The sequence below is a fragment of the Pogona vitticeps genome, chromosome 3, assembly GCF_051106095.1.
Source record: "Pogona vitticeps strain Pit_001003342236 chromosome 3, PviZW2.1, whole genome shotgun sequence".
Classification (NCBI taxonomy): domain Eukaryota; kingdom Metazoa; phylum Chordata; class Lepidosauria; order Squamata; family Agamidae; genus Pogona; species Pogona vitticeps.
Genome location: NC_135785.1, coordinates 11,688,654 through 11,710,878, shown reverse-complemented (window position 1 = coordinate 11,710,878; position 22,225 = coordinate 11,688,654). Strand labels below are relative to the sequence as shown.

Here is a 22,225-nt window from a genome sequence, read left to right as displayed (position 1 = left end):
CTATTCTGGATCAGGCCAAAGGTCTATTTAGTTCCCCTGTAGCAGATAACCAACTGCTACCCATTCCCACTCTTACTATCTAGCAGCCGGTACTAAGTGACATCATCATCATCATCATCATGATGCCGCATTTCTCCCAACAAGGGACCCAAAGCGGCTCACAACATTAACATTCAGACAATTAAAACCACAATAAGTTAAATATTAAAAGACAAATTAACCAATATATGATTTAAAATAAAATTAAAAGATTAAAACATGAAAATATGGAAAGATTAAAATTATCTGCTAAAATGGGGTTCAGGGATTCAGTTGTAATTTTTAAAAGCAGGCCTGAAGAGATGGGTCTTTCGCTTAGCAGTTCTTGTAACAGGTGCATTATACCATGTTTCCCCAAAAATAAGACAGGGTCTTATATTAATTTTTGCTCCAAAAAAATCATTAGGGCTTATTTTCAGGGGATTTTTTTTCATGTACAACAATCTAGATTTATTCTAGATTGGAGGGTGGGGCTACACTTAACAGGCTTGTTTTTTGGGTAGGGCTTATATTACAAGCTTCCTAAAAAAATCATACTAGGGCTTATTTTCAGGTTAGGTCTTGTTTTTGAGAAAATAGGGTATGCATAATGTCTTTAAAACTGGGTAGAGCAAGTATGGCTTGATAGCTTCCTTTTTGATCATGTCTACTTGTAATGCAATTATCCTGTGGTAAAACATACTTAAATTTTATCAGTATTTGAACTGAGCCTTCATACTTTACAGAAAATATTGATGATCATTCTCTTTTGGCCACACCTCTTCTGTAATTTTAGAACCATCTTTTTCTGAATAGACTAATAAATAATGATTTGAAAGCTGTGGCTGTTCTAGTTAAGTGGGAAGTGTTCATTCTCTCTTCCTCCCTTACCACATGGTGGGAAGAGCCCCAAACGGTGTGTTTTTCCTCCTTTTTCAAAAGTGTTCTAATGAGATTGAAATTCTTTGTGATAGCTTTTTAGAAAAAGAAGTAAAAAGACACCTGTTTTTCCTCTTCCCATCCTACCTTGCCATCATAGTTGGGAAGCTTGCAGCTTCTTCTAATAAGAGCAACAGCTGTCATTGTGTAGTATCTTTTCTTAACTTGTTTTAAAAATGTTTTATAGCTGCTCTGGCTGCTGCAGGGTAGATTGCCAGGCAATTGTTCTTACCGAGAGTTGCTGGGCGGACAGTCTGGAGAATGATGAGGACATGGGTGTATTGGCCTTCTCAGCCACACTAGATGCTGTTCCGAGACCTCTGTTCAGAGCACATTACCATAGTCTCTCAAGACTGAAGGGTGCCTACTAGAGAGGGTATATTAAGACTGAAAGGAAATGTGGACCAAGGATAAATATACAATGGTGCCCCGCTAGACGCTTACCCCAGTAAACAACGAAATTGCTTGATGATGACTTTTTTGCTGTCATTATTGCGATCGCAAAACGATGGTTCCTATGGGGGAAATCCGCTTTACATTGATTAGGTCCCTGATTCGCGAACCGTTTGTTCACTAAACGATGATTTTTCTGGTTCTGCAAAATGGCTTCCCTTTGCAAAATGGCTTCCCTCCCTTCACAAAATGGCTGTTTTCCGGACAGAAGCTTCGGAAGACAGTGATTTTAAACAGCTGATTGGCGGTTCTCTATGGGCGATCTTCGCTGGAGGCATTTTCCCATTGGAACGCATTAACTGGTTTTTAATGCATTTCAATGGAGTTTTTTTTCGCATGATGATGATTTCGCTGTACAGCGATTTTGACAGAACGGATTATCGTCGTCATGTGGGGCACCACTGTAAATAAATATTCAGGCACCATATGCCCACTCCTAAGTCCCATCGGTGTCAGAAAAGTTAGAGAAAAACAGTCAGAAAAATCTGGATCAATTCTTCCTGCTTGGTAATTGCCTCCCCCCAGTGTTGTGAAGGCGAGGGACCCTGCAACTTGATTAAAAGATAACATGCCACCTCTGGAGACTTCATAGAGTGGCAGCTCACCATTTCTTTTATCCAAATGTTTTTGATGGAGGGGTCTGAAGCCTGCAAAAAAGTGGTATATCATTCTTTTTTCTCATCTGGTCGCACTAGTGACTGCTGCTAATGTGTTTTCATTTGATGGCTTTCACTCTGTAGCTCAATCCCATTCGTATTAGATATTTTGGAGATCTCTGTGTTTAGAAGGATACTGTGTCTAGAAGGATAGCCCTTTGATGATGGCTAGAAACTGGTTTTGCTTTTGTTTTTAAGTTGAGGCTTTTTGGAATTCAGAAGTCGGGACAACCACCAGAAAGTGCAGGTGGTTCTTCGGCTCTATGAAATCAAAGAAGGCAAACTATTCGTATTTTTTAAAAGTTACTCTTCAGAAGTTATTTTTATGAGATTGAAATTTAAGAGACTTGCCAGTTAATTTGCATAATTTTTAGCACATATATGTGTTTGTGAGTAATTTTAGTGTAACTGCAGTGCCTTCTCCTTAATCACAGTGTATAGACCAGAATGTCTTAGAAAAGTTGCATGCACAGATGTTGACTGACAGGTATCTGATGGAAGAGGCAGCAGCATATGCGATTTCATTATTAAAGTTGTGGAATGCCATATATGGTAGACTAGTCCTCTCCAACCTGGTGCCCACCAAATATTTTTGGAATGTGACTCTTTATCTCTCAGCCAGCTATGCTGGTTGGGAGACTATGAAAGACAATTCAATGTATCCGAAGGCTAGTGAAGGCAATTGTAGATTCTGGTTTTGTTGCTGGCTGTTTTGTGTCTTATGAAAATGTTTCTGTCATGGTGTCCATTGACTCTGCTTTCTCGGCAAGTTTACAAGATTCCAGACCTCCTGAGCTTTTGGCATACAGTAGTTACTCTAAAACATTTGCTCATTGTCGCAAGAAGTGTGATGTTCAACAAAATATAACGTGTTGGGGGATTTATACCTAAGCTATTGGATAGACAACACTCAGTGGCTTAGATATCTAATTGGGGAGCCACAGGTTGGGAGTTTGATTCCCCACTGCGACAGAAGCTGGTGTCAATGATCCATAGGGTCCCTTACAGCTCTGCAGTTATGAGATGATTAGGATTATTAGTAGTAATATATAACACTAGAAATATTGGTTCATATTTGTTGTGGGTTTTTCGGACTCTTTGGCCATGTTCTGAAGGTTGTTCTTCCTGACGTTTTGCCAGTCCCTGTGGCCGGCATCTTCAGAGGATTGTTTCCTACTCCAGTCCTCTGAAGATGCCGGCCACAGAGACTGGCAAAACGTCAGGAAGAACAACCTTCAGAATACGGCCAAAGAGCTCAAAAAACCCACAACAACCATTAGATCCCGGCCGTGAAAGCCTTTGCGAATACATTGGTTCATATTTCTCCAGAGTGTTGCATAAATGTGTTTGATGAGAAGTCTGTTAGAGATTTTTTGCCTTTTCCCCACCCCAAACTATCTTTACCTTGATTGCTTGTGTAAAAGAAAATAATTACTCTTAAGAAACTAGGAGTCAGATCATTGGCATATTTAGCCAAGTACTGTTGATTCTAACTAGCAGCATTTCTCTAAAGCTGAGGCAGGATTGTTTCATAACCCTATCTGTAGATCCCTGGTATTCTCCAGTGATTTCCCATCTAGGCCTAATCCTGCTTTAGTTATCAAAATCAAATAACATCAGGTATATTTGTGGCAGAATCTTCAGAGGTACAAGTTTGGATTATGACTCCCAACATTTCCTAGATAGCTATACTAGAGGCCAGATGTACAAAACTGCACACATTTAGTTCAGAGTAGTAAGGACATTTTTCAAACAACATAGAACTGAATCCTCTCCAACCACAGCTCTTATGCAACAGCCAGATATATAAATTGAACAACTTCTTCAGAGCTTGTGGTCGGAATCCAGTACCTCCTTGCTTAAGTGTAGGCCCTGTTTGTTTTGGCAAGGCAGTCTCCAGTTTCTGCAGTGCAATCCAGAGGTTTCACAGAGCTTAGCTGGCGGAGTGTTACACCCTACTGGGAAGCCACAGGATTCTACCCCTAGGAAGCTGCATTGAAGTGACTCAGAACTGTAATCCACATAGCCCGCTGTTGTTGACTCTTAAGTGGCAGTATTTCAAGCAGGATTTATTCCTTACCCTACTGGGAGATCCCTGCTCTTCCCTGGTGGTTCCCCATGAAATGTTAATCAGGACATGTCTTCCTTCATTTCGGATGAAATCAGCTGTGTTCATGATGATATTGACTAGTTTTAAAGTCTACAGTAGTCTCCCTTCTCTGGTAGAGTGGCCAGATGAAAGAGAAGACAGAGTTCCTGTAGATTTAATAGTAGCTTAGCAGGTGCTGCTTTTAATGGAAGCTATGTGTGTTGAATGTTCCTCCTTTATACAGGAGCCCTATTCTATTTTTCATTTATTTATCTGGTGACCTCCAGGTGTGTTAGATTATATTCCCCATTCCTAGCAAGCATGGAAGCACTTGATCAGTGTTATACTGTACTGGTTTCCCATGACTTTTCTGGAATGAATACTCTAATCAAGGATCTTGGGCTAATTGCACCAGCTTTTTTCCACTATGTCCTGGGTTTGTCTAGACTCTGAGTGACTAAAGGCAAAGAACTTTCAAAACTGGTAGCTGGAAGATAGAGCTTTAGCAGGTGCAACTTGTTGGATAAGGAGACGAGAGCCTGCAGCTGTTTAAATCTGCTCTTCTAACTATCTGTTAAAGCCTTTGGTTTTCTTGCCTCCATACACCATAGAAAATATATTTGGCTGTCCTGCCAACTATGATTAATGATGATGATATTATTAACACTTAAAGTTTGCCCTTATAACAACCTTGTTAGGAGGGCATAGAAGCAGGTTCTGGATAAACTCACTTGGTGAAACAGCTCATGTTTTATACCAGAGTATTCATAACCAAGCTAATTTGACGTTGAGGCCAATTTTTTTTTTTTTTTAGCATGAGAGTAATTTTCTTTTCTTATAGTAACACGAGTTAGACTTTTAACTTTTCTTCTTCTTCTTTATCTCTCCCCTTTTTCTTTCTTTTCAGAAGGTAACAGGGGCATCTGGTGGAGCTTTACCAAAAAGGAGAAACACCAAGCTATTTTTAGGTATTGTAAAGAGCCATTTCACAACCTTCTTCTGACTAACACAAGTGCATGCGTATTCTTTTTGTTTTGAGTTTTCTTTTATAAAGATTAAGTCTAAGCGATTCAGCTGTTAGGCAGAAAGCATTTTTATTTTATTTCTATTTTTTTTAAATCAGTTCTCATTGTAAGTTTGCAACCTTTAAAGGTATTTCCATAATATTGTATGGAATAATATGGAAGTATGTATTCCATAATATGGAGTAGTTTCTCCCAATTTTTCTTTGCCCTCTTCTATTTTCTAATAATGCTTTGCATGAGTTGATAAACCAAAGCTTCCTTTTGTGTCATTAAAGGTCGGGGCGGACGACCAATACAAAAGTGTGAGGTTAAAGAAGTTTGTCATCCTCCTGACTACACAGCATTTATTATCTCTGAAGGCTGACTGTGTTAGTGAAGTCACAATGTTTTTATTAGAAGGATTGCTTTTTTATGTTAGGAATTTGTTGAGTATTGCTTGGGGGCTTCAGTCTGATTTATATGTGTTGCTGATATGAATGAGTGTAGAATTTCTATACATGTGTGCATATTTATAAGTATGACTATTATGATTGTAACCCTTTTCCTGAGTAGGTTCCTTTGCTATTGAAAAGCAAGAAGCTGAAGGAATGAGAGAACTATGAGGACAATCACATCTAGGAAATATGTGCTTTCTTCAGACTAGCAATGGGCAAATCTGTTAGTTTAGCTTTTTCCAACTTCAAATTCTTCCCAGCTCATTCCATAAGAAATTCTGAGAAGAGCTTATCAAAGCTAAAGTAAGTCAGAATTCTGAGTCTTGAGTGCAGATTAGTCTGTCAGTTGACTCACAAGGGTCATACATTCCCTCCAGTATCAAAGGTATTATGCTTCTGAATACCGGTTGCTAGGGAACAAACATGAGTGGGAGGATGCTATGACACTGAAATCTTGTTTTGAGTTTTCTATGGACATCTAGCTGTCCACAGAGTGCTAGTCAAGATAGAGCAGTCTTCTGATTCACTGCAGCTCTTCTTACATTAAATGTGTCTGCTATCCAAAGATGAGTTCATCAGAATGAGAAACACCTGGCAGCCCTAATTCAGTGTTCCAAATACTGTATGGTCGATCACACAGGAATTTAGTCTTGGACCTCAAAGAGCTTAACACTTGGGGTTAAATTCCAGATTCGTTCCAAGTAAGACAGATCCATTGAATGCAATGGGATTTATGTAAGTGGTAACTAATAAGTTCCATTCTTTTCCATGGGTCTGTTCTTCTTTTGACTATCATTGGAGTACATTAAAACACAGCCATCAACTTCAGTAAGTACACCACAGTGCTGGAAAAATGCACATGGGAAGTTCAGTGGTCTGGTAATGAAATCTACAAGCCCTTTCCTTTGACTCTCCCCAATTTTAGCCAAATTATACCCTGTTTAGCTGTGTAAAATCAATAGCTTTAACCAAACAGCATAGTAACACCTCTCAACTCAACACCCTCATCCCTATGAGCGTTCATTTATAGGACAAGATAGCAGTTTGGCAGGCAGCTGAGTAGTTTGTAGTATTATCTGCAAGCCTGGATTGATTAAGGGTTATTCCTTTATGGGAGAAATGTGTCTTAAAAATATGTATTGCATTGTGACACCCAACCCTCGTGGAGCCAAAAAATGGTGTCACAATGTGTGAAATATCTTTTGGTATGATATACTGTATTCTGGTAAAATTACAGCTTTTGTGCCTTGAATAGGACCTTATGCTGTACAGCCGTTTATTTATTTAGGCACTAAAGAAATTGTATTTCAGGCTTATAAGAGCATTCACAAGGTGGCTTGCAAATTTAAAGAATTTTTTTGGGAAAAAACATTGCAAGCATAATAGAGCATAGCACTGAAATAAAAGATAGCCATGTGGTCATTACAAAATACAAATGCAAGAACAGATGACATCATTATAGATTGCTAAAATAATCATCATACGATCCGAGAGCTTTCGTGGATCAGGACCATCCATTTTGTCAGGCGGGTGCCAGTGTAAAGAACCTAAAAGTTCAAAAGTTCATGGCAGGATGGATTTTGCCAGTGAAGTTAGTCTTAGATGTAAGTCAAAAAAAGATGCGGGCTACATCACAGCTGTTGTTTCACAGTTACAGCTGAGGCAACTGTGGATTGGATATCACATCCCAGTTCGTCAAAGAGGCACAGTCCATTTACACACGCACACACACTTTTCCATTTGGGCTTTCTTTGAGTAGACCCCGTTCCATACTATCAAGAAGACACATAGACTCTCATCATCAGTGAAGCAAGACTGCAACCACTAGGTAATATTATTTTGACTTTCTTCTGACCCCAATTGGCTAAACCTAGTGTTTACTAAAGGATCACCCCAATTCCATGATGGAGGACTTGAGTTTTCTGTGTCATTTCTGCCCCTGAAAGCTTAAGAAAGCAGTTTAAAAGGAGATTAAGTAACGTTCCTTCTGCAAATACCTGAATCTCTTTCCTTCCAAAATGCCTACAAGCTGAATTTTTTACCATCCTGATCCCAACGTGATTCCCTTTCTGTTTCTGGGATTCATCGATTGCTTGGGAAGCTGGACAGTGGCAGTTACATAGCCGCTACGCTGAGCCTACTGGCTCCTTGCCGTGAGGGCTGAAGTGTGGCCTGACAGTCAGCAGCCGAGGGCAGCAGAGCATCAAACGCCTAACAAGATTTCGGTTTGGCATTGCTTTTAGGTTTGCCATTAGCGATTAATTCATCATCAGTCCAATGAGTTAACTGACTGACTCAGTGAACTTTCCCTTCATACTTATTCAGTTGCTATTTCTGAAGCCTTCCTCATCTTTTTTTTTTAAGAGAGGATTGCTAAGTTTTGCTGGCCGGTTAACGCTGCTTTGACGTAGGGAGGTTGATGCGATAGGATAATTATGCCCTTCTGTCCTGCTTGATTGTTTCTGGGAAATCTCTCTTCTCACATGCTCTGAAAGTAAAATTAACAGAAGCCTAAGTTGCTCTCAAGGTGACCTCCACCACCACCCAGTGGTTTCCCCTGAATAAATCTGAACAATAGCTTAGAAACCCACTTGAGAGACTTTGATCTGTGGAATGTGACTCTGGGACGACTTAGTGGCCAAATCGTCCCTTGTTAGCATGCTCGCTCCCCTGACCCTTTTAGCAATTTTTTAGAATCAATTTTGACAAATCAAGCCTAAAGGAAGAGGGTGGAAGAGGAATGTTCTTAAGAGCCAAGTCAAAGCAGCTGAAACCTGGTATGCAATCTTCCTGTTCCTCTCTACAATTTTTTTTAAAAAATATCTCTGGTCACTCCACGTATTTGCATGAGATCACTTAATATAAACTGGTTTCACAATGCATGCTGAAGGGATCCTTGGCCAACCCAAAAAGGCACACAAAAAAGTGTACGTTTGCTACGTTTTGTCTGGTGATGAAAAATGTTCATGAATTAAGGTGGGGAGAAAAAAAGCTTGATCTTAAATTCTTGTAGTCATGTTGTGATGGGCATGCAGGTTGTAGACAATAAAATGGGGCCCATTGGGTGACGTAATGGTATTAGCTGTCACTTGCAGTAGCTCATAGACTTATTAGGACCTGGAAAGTTAGCCATTTTTGGCCCTGCATTGTTAGAGAAAACAAGTACCGACAGTAAATGCAAGAGTTGTATCCATCCTATCTGAGTATAAGATAGGCAAAGTTGGTGAAAAAGAGAAAAACACCAACTAGTCTTTACATTTTCAGTCCTGTACATAATTATAAATAGTACTGGATTAGGTAAAAGAAGCCAGTAGTAACTGAATTTGTTATTTTCACCTGTTGTGCTGGATTAGTTATTTCTTAATATTACTTTGCCAGCGTGTTTCATTTTTACTCCCTTTAACTTTTAAAATAACATGAAATAACATCAACTGTGGGTCCTGATAGCAATTTTAATTGCATTTTAATCATTTTATCTTTTATTGTATTTTAATTGAATTTTGGGTAGAGTTTTGGGTAGAGTGGGCGGCATATAAATTAAAATAAATAAATAAATAAATAAATAAATAAATAAATAAAAAAATAAAAAAAATAAAATCAGATAATTATGTTTCTGCAGCATTTACTAAGCAGCGCTGTTTCACAAATTGCCACCTTGTTCTAGTCTATATAGAATGGAAAAATTCTACTCTTCTTTTCAGGTAACCCAAATGTGAGTGTAAAAGGGACACATCCCATCCCAGCGTCACAGTTTTGCAGCCCCCGCCTTGTAGAAACGTTCTCTACAAAAAGGCACTTGCTTCTTGCCACTGAATTATGTCTGAAATATAGTTGCCAGAGGTTATTTGGCCAGGGATGGTGAGAGGCTTAAAATCTCTCCTCTTTCAATTGGTTCACAAATGGTATCAATGTGCGCATGCAGTGTGTGTGCAGGGTGGTGTGGTGTATGGAACAATGAGAGACAACTATTTATAAAGGATCCATTCTGCAGCTTTTTTTTGGGGGGGGTTGTATTTCAAATTCATACTGTGAATTAGAAATTTGCAATTCCCTTCTTTGTCGTTTTAATAGGGCCCTCCTGCTTTTGTGCAAGAAGAACTATGAAGGGTGTCAGAGAGCAGCAAGCTCTTTTCAGTAGGTATTAGGTGTTTCCTTGAGTTTTAGTCATCCTGTCCAGAGTAGGAGTCCCGGAGGCAGTTCGTGTCATTGTGTCAACTCCTGCGATGTCGCTGAAACCAGTTGTATTGGCTCTTGCCTTTCTTTCCATTGAACTATTTCAGTGATGTGGAGAGGGGGGATTTGCTGGTTGGGTAACAGCCTATCTTCCACATTATTTTACCCAAGCTTCGTGCCCTGGAGAGGACACTCCAGCTTTGTGTACAGCGTTGAAACACTAGACTCTGTTCCAAGTCCTCCATACAGAGCACGTTACCATAGTCTCTCGAGACTGAAGGATGCCTATGATGAGTCATCCTGTCTATATGGTGCCTGTAGGATCAGAAGCAGTGTGCCATTGAATACTAGTAAGAGAGAAGCAAGCATTTCCTTGCATATTTGTGGAATCTGGTTGGCTGTACTGTATGAAGCAAGATGCTAGATGTGTGGTACTTGGGTATGACACAGTAGGGCCCTTTATATGTCTTTATGGAGCCAGATAGTTACAACCGGTGTCTCCAGTAACACCAGGGAAACTAATAGTGCACCAGATTGAAGCTGAGGCACTGACAGCTTGTTTATGCCAATTAGTTTGAACTGACCCGTCTGAAAGTGTTGATATCAGGAAAGGACAAAATTGGTAAAATGGACTGATAGGAGCTTTCAGTGCTGGCTGACTTAATAACACCTGAAAAACTGTAAGAAGAAGCAAAGGGAGTAAAGGTGGGCAGATTGTTACTTTTTCATTGAAATTTATAGAGCTTGCACCTAGGAAAGCTGTCTTGACTTGTTAATCATTTTATTGTACAGTATGTATCTCTGATGTGTAATCAAATGTATATATTCTAAACCTGCTGAATAATGTTAAAGTCTAAATGACCTGTTTATTCTTACAGTTAAAGGAAAGACCTTTAGGAGACAGATAATTGCAATTTGAAACTTCAGAATCCAGTGGAAGACTGTGTCCTTACCCTTCTGAGCAGCACAGTTGTCAATCCTGACTCTATAGAGTTAATATAAAGTGAGATGTTGAATGCACATTTTAAGGTTCTGTGGAAGCATTTTGAATAGGAAGACTACCACAGTAGGGACTCATTAATCCAGTCTGCTGGAATTGATGTTTATTTTGTGGTCTAAGAGCTTCCCAGAGTTCTGTGCAAAACCGTTGATGAGGAGGGGAACTTAAGGACTAATTGTAGCTGTAAGACTCCCAACATGTGACTAAAGTGGCAATGAATTAGGAGGCGATATGGATTAGATTCAGGCAAGCTTAATACTACATCAAAAAGTGTCCGCACACACAGCCTGTCAATCCAGTTTGAACATTTGTCGCGTTCTCGTTGTTAATGCTCTTTGAGGCATAAACCTATTAAGGACATTAAACTCCTTCCAATCCCTTCTGTGTTAGAAGCATCCTTAATTTGATCGCCTTATGCAAATCAACAGTAATCACGAAGACATAGTGGAAAAGAAGGTAGATTTCTCTCTTTTTTTTCCAACCTTTGTCATGGGTAATAGGAAAACTGTGAGGGTTTTCTTCACCCTCCCCCACGACCCCCTTTTAAAAAAAAATTTAAAGTCTTTCCCTGGCTTTTCCATCAGTTGTCTTCAGTTGAATGTAAAAATCATCAAGGATGGCAGAGGGTGTTTAAAGCAACGATCCCCAACCTTTCGGGACATGGGGGCCTCATTAGAGGCCAAAGCCTAAAGAGAGCCACATCTTAAATCAAAATGTAACACAATTATTAAACCTACCAATTTAGATCAAAAGTAACCATTCAGAAGTCAGTGAAGAAATGTTAACTTGAATGCAATCCATTCTAGAACAGTATTTTACTGTGGAATCCGTTTAACTAGCTACACATGCTTACCTGGTACGTGCGATATTTGTGACTGTTTTCTCTTAGCCAACACATTAATCTCCAAGTCAAAGTTTGTGACAGACATCCTGAAAGTACCATGTAAAATGTTCATCTTTTAAGTCTTGACCCACACTTGAATTTTACAATTTTCATCTTGGAAGAAGTTTGTTCACAGTTATAGGTGGTGTCAAAGACTGTGAACATACCTGCAGCAAATTTCTTTAGGCTGATAAATATATCAGATAGACCAGTTTAGAAAGCCAACAGACTATTTTCTTTGTAAATGTCTCTGAGATTATCGCTGTCTTGGTATTAAAGGCTTTTGGAACAATGTGTGTGGGTGTGATCAGAAGGCGGGAAAGATGCACATCCTATCATTCTGGAAAAGGATTGCTTTTCAGTGAGTGATCTCCTTTAAAGCTACCCTTCCGTCTGTCATCCCAGCCTCAAACGTTAGTAGCCCTACAGGTGGGCAGAAAAGATCTAACTAGGGTATGGATTGGGATTGGCCCGGAGATCAAATTCCCTGTAAGTATGTGAACTCTGGGCAATAGATTGCACTAGACTGCTCCACAGGTGGTTCTCTGTCTGATGGTACCACGTGTTCCATGGCATTTTATGAAATGTTACCCAGAAGTAATTGAGTTTTTGTATGTTTAGATAGTTTGGATATTAAGTATTGTTCTTCACATTCCCATTCATCCACAAAACACATTTTCTCACCCTAACCCTGCTTCCCAAGAAATGTGTAGTTGAGATCATGAAGCCCAGAGTGGGGGGAGAAAGGTTTGAGGTTCCAGGATATGGATGAGTAGTTGTTTAAACACTGAGTGGGGTTCTTCCTCGTCCACAGGTCTCATTCAGTCACAGTGCCACAGCACTTCATATCCTCAGGATATGTGCCCTAGAACAAGGGGGACTGGCAACCCATTTCAGATCGAAGATTGAATGTTTCGTTGACCCTGCCCAACCATCTCGTCCTCTGTCGTCCCCTTCTCCTCTTGCCTTCACACTTTCCTAACATCAGGGTCTTTTCCAGGGAGTTTTCTCTTCTCCTGAGATGGCCAAAGTATTGGAGCCTCAGCTTCAAGATCTGTCCTTATTTCATTTATTATAATACGGCCAATTCTTAAGAAAAGCTAATCTGGCAATGGATGATCTAAACAGCTACAGACCTGTTGTGAATATTCCGTTTTTGGGCAAGTTAGTCGAGAGGATAATGTCTGATTAGTTGCAGGTTTTCTTGGAAGAAACTGATGATTTGGATTCATTTCAGTTGGGGTTTAGGCTCTAACATAGTACAGAAACAATATGGGTTGCCTAGCAAGATGATGTTCTGAGGGAGTCAGAGAATGTAACCCTGTTGATCCTCCTGGATCTTTCTGCAGCATTTGGTACCGTCAACCATGCCATCCTTCTGGGAAAACTATAAAGTTCAGGGATCAGGGGATCGGTTCTTCACTGGTTCCTGTCCTTTTACATGGCTGATCCCAGATGATACAGCTTCGGACTTCTGTTTCCATTATGCTGTTAACATTATGGTGTTTTTTTCCCCTTGTGCTATCTGTATTTCTTTCTTGTACTGATTTTAGATTTGACCATCGAACTTGCATATTGATTGTATTGTTTTATGGGGTGTGTGGAGTTTTAAATCGAAAGCCACCCACCACAGTGTGTTCACTTACAGGGGTGGTGTATCTTATCTGTAAATAAATATTTACGGTACGAAGAAAGTTGCCTTTTGGAGTCTGAAGTGCCAATGGGTCTGTGTGTTTGTGTGAAGGAATATTTTCCTTCTGTGAACATGGTGGGAAATTCTCTTTGGGCGCCTATATTAGGATCCAATTATACTGCTATTATTAGCACATTCACTTGGTAACATCAAAATCTGATCTGGGCATGTCTAGTCAAGCAGTCCTCTTTTTCTTTCCCTCCCGAGCACGCTAGCTAGCAGTTCCCTTGTCTGCCAGTGGCCTGGGCTCCAGCTGTTCTTTTCAGTCAGCTGGTGGCCAAGAGTGTGTCGTCTTGGTTGCTAGAGTGACGTTTGTTAAACCCAACCAAATGGTGTCTGAAGGAAGTTTACTCTACTGACTCCTAGCCCTAAAATAACAGCTTTGCTGTCTACCTTCTCTCCTTTTATATGATCTCCCTGCCCCCTCCCCGTGGGGCTTACGCCGTTGCTTATTTTGCTTTCCCTGCTGTCCTCCATTCTTCTTTCTGGTAGTTTTTTTTTAAAATGACCTTTGGTTGGTTGCTTCTGATGACGGCACCATTTTTAACGGTGATTCTGCCTGAACTTCAGTGTGCTTCCAGGTTCTTAGAAGAGAAGTACACTCTGCTCTCCATTTTAGCTCTTTCGAAAACTCTTTTAATGTGCTTGGCTTAGCTGACAGCAGCTGGAACGTCCACTAAAGGGAACAGAGATTCTTGCGATGCTGCATAAGCACGCCAAAAAGTTCTCTGGATTTGGAAATAGCTTCCTGTGTCATACAAGAATAGTAATTTCCAAAGAATTGTATAACATGCCACTATTTTACAGTGGACCCTCGACCTACGGAATCACAGTGGTGCCCTGCATAGCAACGATAATCCGTTTCAGAAGAATCGTCGCTATCTGGATTCGTCGCTATGCGGGGCAAAAAAGCCCATAGGAATGCATTAAAACTCGTTTAATGCGTTCCTATGGGCTTAAAAACTCACCTTATGCGAAAATCCTCCATAGGGGTGGCCATTTTCGGTGCCTCTAAAGCGAGGCAACACAGCAGGTGGCCATTTTGGAACCGCTGATCAGCTGTGCAAAAATGCGGGGGAGCCGCGGTCCTGGCAAAGCCCCAGCCGGCATTTTCCTCCACGGTTGTTCTGAAGCCCCCTCTGGTCAGCTGGGGAAAATGCCGGCTGGGGCTTTGCCAGGACCACGGGGGAGGGCTCCCCCGCGGTTGTTCCGAAGCCCCCGCCGGTCAGCTGGGGCAAAATGCCAGCTGGGGTTTTGCCAGGACCGCGGGGGAGGGCTCCCCCACGATCCTTCTGAAGCCCCCGCTGGTCAGCAGGGGGAAAATGGGGCGTATGGGGAAAATCGTTAAGCGATTTTTCCCCATAGGGAACATCGCAATGCGATCGCAAAAGCAATCGCAAAATCTTCATCGCTATGCGGATTCATCGTTAAACAGGGCGGCCATTAAGCGAGGCACCACTGTAATCCGTAGGTTGAAAATGCATTTCCCATAGGAGTGCATTGAAAACCATTTAATCCGTAACTGGCCCAAGAACACCCCACCCACCCACCCACACACACACAAAAAGAAAAGAAAATAAATAGAACTTACCTTTCTGAAGCCTTCCAGGGGTCCCTCGCTGCGCCATCACCGCTGCCAGAGGCCTCCGAGGGTTTACCCGTCGTTGCCAGAGGCCTCCTCGAGATCTCCCGCCCCCGCCGATGCAGGCTTTCCCAGGGTGGACCCGGCCAACCTGGGGAGGGCTTCCCCTGGTAGGCCCGGTCTACTGCCCAGGAAAGCCTGGTAGACCAGGCCTACCAGGGGAGCCCACAGTGTGTTTAACATCCATTTATTGACAGAAGTAAGTGAAACTTCATATGTTTCCACATGAAACATACCCATGTTTCACCAATACGTAAGGAGTGTTTCATATCAAAGTGTAATTTTTTCTGGAAGATAATAAAGTGAAGGAACTGAAATGAGGGCCAGCCTGACCCAAATTCATGAGCTGCACTGAGCAATTTTATTCTTTTTGTCCATTTCCATACAACTGCTTGTCTGCATTCCTTGCCTTCTACAGCAGTATATTGCATTTCTTAACAGCACCTGTTATGTTTTTATTAAATGAATGGAAGGACAAATAATTGTCTTGACAAGTTGTAATGCTGCAAGGGAAATTAGCTGCCAACAGCGTGTTCCCAAACTTAAACCTGAGATACATAAAATCATTGTCTGATGTGGTTGTGTTTGCACTTATATGCTTGCAAATACACATAGGCAAGACTGGATAGCCTGTTCCTTGTGTTGCAGTTGCATGGATGCTTTGTTAGCTTGTGAGGTGGAATCTGGCAGGATCCAACAGTGAGCTTCTTTTCATGAAATGGTGGAATCTCACTGCAACAACCTCTCATGAACCTTCAGAATTGGCTCTTTGAGGATTGGGAAACCCACTAGAGAGCCTCAACATGCCCCAAACTGAGGAGGCATTTTTTTGTCCAGGATATCCCATGCGCTCAGATGTACTAGCACTCAAACTATTGATCCTTTCTCTTTTTCATTCAAAGTTAGGACTGGTTAGGGTACTGTGTGAAAAGCTTACTGATTTGTGAAATGTACTGGATGATCTTGAGCCAGTCTATTTTTTTTTTCTTTCAGTCTCACTTACCTCATTGGGCGATTGTAGAAAAAAAAAAAGAGGGCAAAAGGGGTTGGGGGGATCTTTCTTAAAGGGGGGCTGGGGTTTTGTGTCTGTTCTTAGGGCAGTTGGTTGTTCCAAATTCCAGGTAAGGTTACCTGTGATCTTTGAACTTTCTTGTGTAGCTGTTTAGTGGCATTGTCTTTGCTGGGATTTGATACGTTGGCAGCCAGGCTTCATTGAAAAAGCTACAAATTTTTCATTTCTGTACACTCAAGACTGGTGCTAGAATCTTAAAAAGAAAGCTTGAAGACAGATTTGCTGCTTGTGATGAGTATCACAGTTGCCCTATTTTTGCCTCAAGCAAAAGATACAGTAGGTTTTTTGTTTTGAAAGCCTACGGTTCCTGTTTGACAGAGTGCACATGTGCATTAAAATCAGTCTCAGGCCATCTTCGGTTTGCTTAAGATAAAAGGGTCAGTCTTTTGCCATATCTTTTTACTGAGAGAGAGTTAGGAAAAAAACTGGTGAACCAGGTTTTGTAGGCTTTTGAAATAGTCTTTAACCTAATCTTGCTAAGTACTTTATTTTTTATGGAGCTTCAGTGACCTTACTTCTACAGTTCTTTTCCGAAGAGGGTAGCTACATCAGTCTGTTGAAGCAAAACCAGCAAGAAGTTCTATAGCATTTTTTAGATTTTGGTTCTGGCTGTAGTTCACAAAAGCTTATGCCAGATAACACTTATTAGCCTTTTTAGAAGAGGTAGCTCTGTTAGTCAAAGCTATGGTTTTTCCAGTAGCGATGTATGGAAGTGAGAGCTGGACCATAAAGAAGGCTGACCGCTGAAGAATGGATGCTTTTGAATTGTGGTGTTGGAGGAGACTCTTGAGAGTTCCCTGGACTGCAAGGAGAACAAACCTATCCATTCTGAAGGGGATCAACCCTGAGTTCTCACTGGAAGGACAGATCCTGAATCTGAGGCTCCCAACTCTGGGAGGCAGTGGAAGACAGGAGGGCCTGGCGTGCTCTGGTCCATGGGGTCACGAAGCGTTAGACACGACTTAACGACTAAACAAGAACAGGCAACAACAAAACCAAAATTAAAAAATAAAGAAGACAAAAACATTGTGGTGCGTTAAAGACTAATTGCTATATTTTAATGTGAGCTTTTGTGGATAAGTCCTTATTTATTTATTTATTTATTTATTTATTTATTTATTTATTTATTTATTTATTTATTTATTTATTTATTTATTTAACTTTGGGCGGCTTACAACAATTCAAATACAATAAAAAGATAAAACAAGAAGATGCTCTTCATTATGCAGTTGGCTGAAAACAATCTTTGGGCATGTATTTTCTTACTTCATTTACACAACTCCAGGTGAGATGGATTTTGAAAATGCACATTGTTTCACCTGTGTGATTTTTTAAAAAGTGCCATCTTGACTGTTAGCAGATCTTGAAGGAGATAGAATTCAGTTTCTGTACCTGTTTTTAATATGGCTGAATAGTTTGGCTCCGTAGGAATCAAGATTTCAGGCATCTATCCTCACAAACCATTTTCTAGGGGTTTTACAGCCATCTCTCTGAAAGCGTTGCCAGGACCTTGACTTTTCTTAATGTTCTTTCTCGTATCTCTCTCTTGCAGATATAGAATCCAATGGTGATCTAAACAATGATGATTATGAATATGAGGATGAAGCTAAACTTGTCATATTTCCAGATCACTATGAAATTCCCTTGCCCAATATAGAAGAGTTACCAGCACTGGTAAGTGAGTAGGTGTCACAAAAAATGGACTTTCTGAATGAGGGGAAGTGTATTTAAAGAAACAAATTGTGTTGCTTGGCTGTACTTTGGATGTCAGATTCACAAGATGTTGTCTTTTCAGCATATCCACGGAAACACTGGATTTAGATGTGTTGTTAGCGATTAATGCACACAGGATTCGCTCAACGATATCTGTATGATAAAGGAGCCATCCTTGGTGCATAAAATCATTGTAGAAATTATGAGAAACTGTGAGCTGTCATTGAAAATCCTGTGTTTTATGTGTTGACTTAGACCAGGAAGCCTCTCCTTAAGCTTTGATTTCACTGATTATTTTGCTTTTTAGCTAAATCCAATGGCTTTAACTTGTGACAAATAAATATAAACTGAAGAAGAATGTAAGATATGCAAGAGGACAAGCTGGTAAAATGTAGGCTTAATGAAGTTGGTGTTGGGTGGATTTATAGAGGAGCAGTACCCAAAGAGTGCTTCTCAAGAGTTTGGTCATCATGGAGGGAAGTGACAGGCTGAGTGCCATTGTTATCTACTCACCGCCACTTGGCCCACTTCCACCACAGCCAGTGCCTCATATTAATTAAATTACTGCCTGTACTGCTCCATAGTTCAGCAGCTTCTCTGCTGGCCATTCGGACAATGCCTGGCTTCATGCTACTCAGGAACAAGTAGGCTTTCCCACTCCAACTCTCCTCCCCCCCCCGAGTTCTTTGGAACTGAGGACTACTGAAGCCAGCCATTGTCTCAGTAGCTGAACAGCCATGATGTGGACTAGGACAAGCAGTGATTCATGATGGGGGGGAACCACTACCCTCTTCCTCTTGAGGAGACTTGTGATGCAGTGGTTAAACTTCACTGCTGCAGCCAAAACTGTGCTCATGACCCAGGGCCAGTCCCAGATATCCAGCTTGAGGTTCACTCAGTCTTCCATCCTTCAGAGTTTGATAAATTGAATACTGAGCTTGCTGGGGCAAGGGCAATGTGTAGCTTACACAATTAAATTGTAAACTGTCCAGAGAGTGCTTTAAGTGCTGTGGCGTAGTTAATAAGCAGCACAATTGGCTTTGCTTTGCTTTCCTCTTCTGTCTTTCCCCCTCTCCTTGTAGGTGTTTCCACATGTTTGGGAATTCTTTCCCTGCTTTAGGATGAGGTTGCTCCTGTGCTGCTGGATCATGTCCAAAGGAGATGACAGGAATGGTAAAGGGATGGTTGGTGGATGTTTAGCCTGGAGAGGTTTTAGATATAATATGACGACATTCTTCAGATATTGAAGATCTGTCATGAATAAAATCAAGTAACTTTGTTTTCTGCTGCTCCAGAACATGGGAGCCAAACCAGTGGATTCAAATTACAAGAAGGGATTTTGATTAAACTTTTGTTGTTGTTTAGTTGTTTAGTTGTGTCCAACTCTTCGTGATCCCATGGACCAAAGCACACCAGGCCCTCTTGTCTTCCACTGTACAGCTTTTCCCACTCTTTTGTTGACTATCAGGGCTACTCCATTTCTTCTACGGGATTCTTGCCTACAATAGTAGATATGATAATTGTCTGAATTGAATTCACCCATTCCCATCCATTTTAGTTCACTGACACCCAGGATGTCAATGTTTATTCTTGCCATCTCCTGTTTGACCACATCCAGCTTGCCAAGGTTTGTAGATCTTACATTCCATGTTCCTATGCAGTATTTTTCTTTGCAGCATCGGACTTACCTTTCACTTCCAGACTCGTCCACAGCTGAGCGTCCCTTCGGCTTTGGCCCAACCACTTAATTAGCTCTAGAGCTACTTGTCCTTGTCCTCCGCTCTTCCTCAGTAACATGTTGGACGCCTTCCAACCTGAGGGGCCCATCTTCCAGCATCATATCTTTTAGCCTTTTGTTTCTATCCATGGAGTCTTCTTGGCAAAGAACCTGGAGAGGCTTGCCAGTTCCTGCTCCAGGTGGATCGCATTTAGTTCGAACTTTCCACTATGACCTGTCTGTCTTGGGTGTCCCTGCATGGCATAGCCCATAGCTTCTCTGAATTACTCAAGCCCCTTCGCCATGACAAGGCAGCAATCCGTGAAGGGGCTTTAAACTTTAGGAAGAATATTCTGATGATAAAATGGTTCAGGGAGTAGAATGGCCTGCCTTGCCAGGGACATCTTGTTTGTTAGAGGTTTGGAAATAGAATGTGGCTGTTTTCCATGGTTGCTTTCACTGTGAATTTCCTGCATTGCCAGGAGGTTGAATTAGGTGGCCCTGGGATCTCTTAGTGCTGTTCAGTTCTGTATTTCTGTGAAGAAAAATAGCCTGAATGATGAATAATGTTGTTTTTTTCATTTCTAACATCTTCAGTTCTTAGCAATCTGAGTAAGAGAAACAGTTTTCAGAACATATGGAGAGCAGAAAGGGCCAAACTCCAGGCAGTGTTCAGTCAAAAAGTTGCCATATTTTAGGATGGCAGGAAAAAGCTCAGCCTGCTACAGCTGGGGAATGGGTGAAGAACGGGTGATTTTGTCAAGCTCAATCTTGTCAAGTTTCTTTGTAGTCTACTGGTAAATTTGTTCTGGCTTCTTGGGCCTGTATCAGAAAATCTTCCTTCTATCCAAATAGAAATGCATGTGTATTTAAAAACATACTCATTTTTGTTCAGAGATACATCTTTTTTAAGATACATCCATCAATTAAGGAAGTTTGGGTCTCATTTTTTTCTTTCTTTGACAAAACAGCACACGCTGTTTCTCTGAAAAAAAATGGACCCAAGTGGCGAGACATGCCCCTAGTGACATGTGGGTTGCCATTTGAATGTTAACTACTGCCTTCTTGTCCAGTTTTTTACGAGAGAGAGGCCATTTAAAGGAACTGGACTGAGCGAATGGCCAAAAAAGGTAGTAGTGGATCTGAAAACTTGAAGATGGGAGAACATTATGACCTCTACAATCTTTTTCCTTTGGTCATGCTGGGTGGGATATCTGAGAGTATCAAACACCTGGAGGATGACAGGATTCCCCCCACCATTTGGTCTAAATCGGAGATAGCTTATGGATTGAGCAGGGAAGGTTCCTCCTCATCCAAAATTTCAGGTGGGATGCCCTCTAATTTTGTCTCAGACTGTTTGATACTTGAACTCTTCCTAACAGTTTATTCCTTGCTGGCAAAATGGCAATCCAGAGCAAAAGATCTTTTTTTTTTTTCTTTTCCAAAAGCCATTCAGCCTATTGCAGAAGTCCATTAACTGTGGGCCAACCGTTGAGATCCTTTGTTAGGAGATGCTGGATAGCCTCTGTAACTACCTTGCTGATAATTATAGATGTTGGAGCTGGTATGATGTAACGTGGAGTGATCAGATTCAAACCTGCAGGATCTTCTGTGGGTTTTTATTTTTTACTAGATATCTTAAGATCCACCAGCTGGATGTTTGCAAGTGTTTGCTCAATGGCTCAGGATAGCAGATATAGGCTTGAAATTAAAAAACTGAGGACCACATGCTGAGTTGAGCTCAGTAATTTGTCTTCATTACCAGAAGTGAGCTCTCTGCCTTTTTACAGAGTCGGCGTCTAGTTTCTCCAGCATTTTTCTTAATGTTATAACTGGGGAGGGCGGGAACAGATCTGGTCATTGTTGCTAAACCATTGAAAGTTGGTTGCTGATCTACTGCAAGTTATTCAGTAATCAGCAACCCCAACAGAATGGTTAAAAATGTATGTTGTGAATCCTGACTCTAAAATCATGAGTGACTAGATCATCAAACGCCAGCCATTATCTTTTAGCTTCTTCTACTGCTCCAAATTCTGCAGTGTGGGTTACTTATTGGTTTGACTTGCTCTTGTAAGGATTAATTAGCTGGCATCAGCATTACTGAAATAATGTACATGGAGCACTTTCAAAATTCAGATGCCCTTGTCAAATGAGGTGAAATGGCTGCAAGAGAGAAAGCCTTCTTAGTGGTGGCTCCCAATCTGTGGAATGCCCTTCCCAGTGACGCTCACGGATGCCTATATTGTGATATTTTTGGCACCAGGTGAACACTTCTTTATTCTCTCAGGTATTTTAAGAACATTGTAAAAGTGTTTTTGGATCATAACACTTTTGTATTTTGTATTCTGATTGGGTCTTAAATGCTCTAAATTGCTGCTGGTTTTATCTTAGTATTACTATTTACTTATTGTTAATGGCTTGAATTTTATGTTTTTAATATTTAATTTTCTCATTGTGTTAATGAGCCATTTAAAAATACAATAAACAACGAAAGAGGCATTCAAAAAGGATATATAAAAGTAATGGTATTTTTTGTTATTATTGGTTGTTGTTGTTTAGTCATTAAGTTGTGTCCGACTCTTCGTGACCTCATGTACCAGAGCACGCCAGGCCCTCCTGTCTTCCACTGCCTCCCGGAGTTGGGTCAAATTCATGTTGGTAGCTTCAATGACACTGTCCAACCATCTCATCCTCTGTCGTCGCCTTCTCCTCTTGCCC

At 40.9% G+C, this 22,225-nt stretch overlaps 1 protein-coding gene across 3 annotated transcripts in view; it reads left to right on the top strand.

Annotated features, from left to right (window-relative positions):
• The window catches only part of USP13 (ubiquitin specific peptidase 13), an 86,719-nt gene that overhangs the window by 21,686 nt on the left and 42,808 nt on the right, over positions 1-22,225 (top strand). For all 3 annotated transcript variants that reach the window (XM_072996232.2, XM_072996231.2, XM_072996230.2), the window contains exons 3-4: positions 5,063-5,123; positions 17,630-17,751. In XM_072996232.2, coding sequence (XP_072852333.2) covers positions 5,063-5,123; positions 17,630-17,751 — 183 coding nt within the window. The remainder of the gene's footprint in view (positions 1-5,062; positions 5,124-17,629; positions 17,752-22,225) is intronic.